A 4,991-nucleotide genomic window follows, 5' to 3' on the forward strand; every position below is an offset into this window, starting at 1 on the left:
TTTCCATTTATTTATTTAAGGAGGAAATAGAAGGAAATTTCAACGGGTCACTAATTTCATTTCAACGTGTACCGGTGGCATTAGCCCTGAGCAGATATTTCAGAGGAACACAAAATCAATATTGAGATTCTATTGGGAATAGCCCTGGAAGCCATTAGCAACTTTGACCAATAGGTCAGGTAAAGTAATAGCTAGATAAATGTTTTATTACAGATTTGCAAACTGACTTAATGGGGGGGCCAGTACCTGTGCAGCCATGCATGGCAAATATTCATCATTAGATTCTATTGCTGTAATGAACACAAATCTCTCAGTGGCCGAGGCCTCTGCTTCTTTATGTGTGATCTGTTAAAGGTGGGTGTCTGTGAGCAGGCCTCCGAGGAGACAAAAGGCTCCATCTGCGGCACACAAGGGGCGACACTGTGAAGACGTTATCACTTTAAATTAATGGTTTGTTATGCTAATTGCATTTAGCATGACATCATATGTGGCTGTGTTGTACTATTGCTCATCGCTCTAATAAACAACTTTGCTGTCAGCCGGCTGATGTACAGTAGCTGCAGAAGCACCTATGACAGCATCATTGAGTCATAACATAATCAGCTCTGGTGCCACACTCACACTGTATCGCTGTTATATTACTGTATGCAAGGGCTAACATCCATTTTTATTCCACTGTATATATCACCCACTTCTGTTTATGTTTTTCTGTAGATTACTTCAGGGGTTCTCAGTCCTTATTTTACAGTGCTGCATCCCTGCTCGTTTTGTGTCCTACCAGCTATTTACTTTTATTTATCTGCAATCCCAGGTGGAAATGAGGCTGCAAGAAACAGGAGCTGAAGAAGAACCACTACTACTCACACTGACCCACTACCCCTGTTCCCTGCACACATTTAACTCCTGACATGACGGATTAGTGGACACTAAGACAAAGCTTCACTCTCACATTTGAGTGTTTCTGAAGAAGACCCTGCACATTTGTCAGATTAAACAGTATCTGTGTGGAATAAGTGCCACTGTTTATCCCCGAGTGAGCATATGTCACGTTTAGACGTCGCTTCAGCCCTCTGTTCGCACAACTCTCGTGCCGTTCTGTGCTGGGCAGAGTGCTACTTTTCTGAATGGAAGCCAGACAGGCTGAGAGCTCCCACACACACTGTGAGGAGCGGCTCCTGTTTCCAGCTCCGTCTCCAAGGGGACCACCGAGGAACCACCAATCACATCGCTCAGCGCCGGCAAGCGGGCAATTCAATTTCTTAAAGCCGCAGTGTCCGTTTTAAAAGAAGGGGGAGGAGGCGTTGGTGAAAGAAAAAGCTCAGCGAAAACAGGGACAGTAAAGCACCCCGACACTGCAGTTTGAAAAGTTTCCTTTTTTTTTCCTTTTTATTAAATGTGAATTCACATGTTAGTTTGAGCCCATCCATTTTCAGAGTATCCGCCTACATACAAAATAGGCATCATTCTGTCATCACATCCTTTTTGCAAACGCAACAAATAACACATTTGTGTACATATATTCACAAACTGAAAGGACAGTCGATGGTGGTAGGTACTTATTTATTAAAAGATGAGTCAAAGACAGATTCACACTTGGAATGTGAAGTAACTACTGCCTAGAACTTCCAACAAAACGTCTTGGCATATAATTAGGTCATATTCCAAAACCTTTTTTTATCAAACAGACTTCATATGTAAGACCCACATAAAAATAAACAATATCTGCTTTTTTTAAGTGCAAGAAATAAAAAATACAGGTTTATGGTTAATGTTTTAAAAAAAGAAGGCAGTCTTCAGTTTTAAAATAAAGTTTCATTTCATGAAACAGGACTATGGAATGTTCTTTTTTGCTTGCTTGTCAAACTAATGCCAGACCACCACTGTATCAGACTATGCCCTTCTGCAGATCTCCTTTTGTTTTCTCCCCAATGGTTCCAGATTCAGATTTGTGTTTGGTGTCAGATGTATATGCCCATTGCGTGTCAAATTACATTCAAATTGTGTTGATATAGAGTATGCATCACACCATGAGGCCATATTACATTGTTTTGTATCAGTTCCAGCTGATTTGTTTATTTTTCTGCCTGGACAGGCTTCAGCATCATAACATGAAATGATGTTGACAGTGCACAAGTCTGTTTTTCCATCACTTTGCTACAATTGTTGATGGTCTGAATCTTAAGAGTATATATTGCACAAAAAAATGAGAGGGGGGAAAACAGTATGTGCCATAAAAAATACCAAAATCCAGTTTCACACCTGCGATTGGGACCCATCCACATATCACGAGTATGATATACATAAACTCCTAACTTTACTATATTACAGTACATATACAATCTTGAAACTAGTTCCAGCTCTGAGGTATGTGTTCCCCATGATGCCATTGTATCGTCTACAAATACTCAACAAATCTGCTCTACAACTGTACAAAACCTAGTTTGAAATCACAAGGCATTTTTGATGCAAGTTTTAATTTAACTTAATCCTTAAAACCAGGACTCCCTTGCATGCTAAAAACAAATGATAAAGGGAAGAAGTGCCTGAAACTCACTGAAAGCACAGTAAGAACATTCCCTTTTAACTGTACAAAAATATGCCTGAAAATATCTTACTTTTCTTTTAAAAAGATGAGGTCTGTTATGTATCAAAATGTTTCCCTCCACACCTGTATTCTGCAGAGGTTTAGGCTGCTTAATTTACCAAACCAGGAGGTAAACTGAATCAGTTACAAAAGAAACAAAAAACAAACATTTTGCGGCATTTAGAAATTACATAAACCGTTGTAAAGTAACATCCTGAACAAATTGTCAGTTCACAGATTTGCTTTTTGAGTCAGTCCACAGTCCGTTTTTTCAGCTCCCTGCAGTTTTTTATGTTTTTAAGAGGATAAGATGCATAGAAGTTCACGTTATTTTTCCCTTTTGTGGTCCGTTTAAGCTGAACAGTAAATGCAGACCTACTGGGGAAGGGGGGATCCATAAAACCCTGTCATGCTGCCAGAAAAAAAACGTCTGCAGACTTTTTTTTTTCTTTTTTTTTTGTCTTGTAATTTATTTTTTTTTTTTGCTACCAGCTTCATAAGCATCTCATTCCTCAAACCTCACCTCGCCTCCTGGTCCTCCACCTCCCCTCCAGGACCCTTCAGAAAAACCCACAGGAGGCAGGGCTAGGGACAACTTGACCAGGACACATATATAATTTACTTTCTCCCTTCTCTGTTATTACTAGAGCAACTTTTTTTTCCTCTCTCTCTCTCTCTCTCTTCTCAATTCAGTATGTGAAGACCAGGTCGGAAAAGTTCGCCTCCAGCCAGTCCCCGGCAATCATCTCACTGAGTTCTGGCGTGCAATAGTCTGGGAATTCAAAGTGAGAGCCCAGGCTGCCCTCACTGAAAGAGTCCAGGTCCTTATCCACAAGAGACAGGGAGAGGTTTCCTGAATTGGGGTTGCCCAGCTCCGAGCCTGGAGCGCTGGGGGCGAAATTCAAACTAAAGTCAAACAGCAAATCGTCCGCGTCCTCGCCGGAAGAGGAGCTGCTGCTGGAGGAGGAGGAGGAAGAAGAGGAGGAGGAGGATGTGGAGACCGACCTGGAGGATGCTGGTGAGACAGAAGCAGCGTGCAATGTGCTCTGCTTGGTAATGTTTTTGATATTGTAAAACAGTCTGTTGTTGTTCCGCACTTCTTCGTACATGCTCGTGCCCTCCGACTCGGCCGAGGAGCTCAAAGTTGGGCTCGCGGGAACTTTGGCTACATTGTACGGCCTCAGGCGCTCCTCGTCCCCCGCCTTAATCCCCATCCGGTAGTCCTCCTCGTACTCGTCGTCGTCGTCCTCGTCGGTGAGCTCACTTTTCACAGTCTTTGTAACTTTTAAGCTGGGAAACACACAGTCCTCTCCGTAGCCGTGAGAGGACTTGGAGCCGCTCTTAGTCTTTATCTTTGAACACTTCTTGCTGGGAGTCTTTGCAATTTTACCGCACTTCTCCGGAGACGGTGCTGATGATTTTGAACTGTCGAGCTTTGGTTTTTTCTTGGGTCTGTACTTGTAGTCAGGGTAGTCGGCCATGTGTTTTAGCCGCAGCCTCTCGGCTTCTCTGATAAACGGGATCTTTTCGCTGTCCTTGAGCATCTTCCACCGCTTCCCCAGGCGCTTGGAAATCTCCGCGTTGTGCATGTCCGGCGACTGCTCCATGATCTTTCTCCTCTCGATCTTGGACCACACCATAAACGCGTTCATGGGTCTCTTGATGTGGCCGGTGGCTGTCTTGCACCAGTCCGGGTTTATCGGCACGGGGCTGCATGCCATAAATTCACTCTCCTCTGAATCCGTAGCCTCCCTGGACATGCTCCCGTCCGTCTCGCTGTTGTCTGTGTGCTGCACCATTGTCCCCCCTCCTGTTTCCAAGTCACTCTGCGTCCGGACGCTGCGATGTCTCTCAGCCCTCCACTCTGCCCCAAGACGCCTCAGCTTCTTGTCTCTGCGCCGGGGTTTCGTCCACGTCCACTGCGTAACGTATAGTCTCTAGCTCTGCACTCTTTTTCCAGAGTTACAAACTGCCTTCTTAACTAGTTATCAGCTTTTTCATGTCCCCTGCGTCACAGCCGTCTATCCAATCAGGTCCCTTCCACTCCGCCCAGCAGACTCCATCCAAGACTCCCCTTAACCCTTTTTATTCCTCCCCTCCCGAGCTCTCATTGGAGTGGAGGTGGGGATTTGTGGTACACAGTGTCTGGGGCAACACGCCGGGCGAGACAGGCATATTAAACACACAGTTAGCACTATGCGCTCCTGAGACGCGCATCACGCACCAAAGCGCGCATAAGGTCCATATCCCCTTATTTTTAAAAAGTGAAGGGAGAAAACACGTGAAAGCAGAGGTTACCCTCCAGACAGGCAGGCACACTCTTTTTGCAGATGTGTCTGGAGGAAAAGATGCAGCCTATGTGATTATTTGCTTTTTTTTCCCTCCTCTTCCTCCTCCCTCAGGTTGG

At 44.5% G+C, this 4,991-nt stretch overlaps 1 protein-coding gene across 1 annotated transcript; it reads right to left on the reverse strand.

Moving 5' to 3' along the window:
* Positions 1–1,543: 1,543 nt before the first annotated feature.
* On the reverse strand, positions 1,544–4,573 carry sox11a (SRY-box transcription factor 11a). Its single transcript, XM_033643323.2, has one exon. The coding sequence runs from the start codon at positions 4,381–4,383 to the stop codon at positions 3,274–3,276; it is 1,110 nt and encodes a 369-aa protein (XP_033499214.1). The 5' UTR covers positions 4,384–4,573; the 3' UTR covers positions 1,544–3,273.
* Between the last annotated feature and the right edge of the window lie 418 nt (positions 4,574–4,991).

Source organism: Epinephelus lanceolatus, chromosome 15 (assembly GCF_041903045.1).
Source record: "Epinephelus lanceolatus isolate andai-2023 chromosome 15, ASM4190304v1, whole genome shotgun sequence".
Classification (NCBI taxonomy): domain Eukaryota; kingdom Metazoa; phylum Chordata; class Actinopteri; order Perciformes; family Serranidae; genus Epinephelus; species Epinephelus lanceolatus.

Coding starts and splice junctions, on each gene's coding strand:
- sox11a (XM_033643323.2), bottom strand. CDS start 4,383: ATGGTGCAGCACACAGACAACAGCGAGACGGACGGGAGCATGTCCAGG.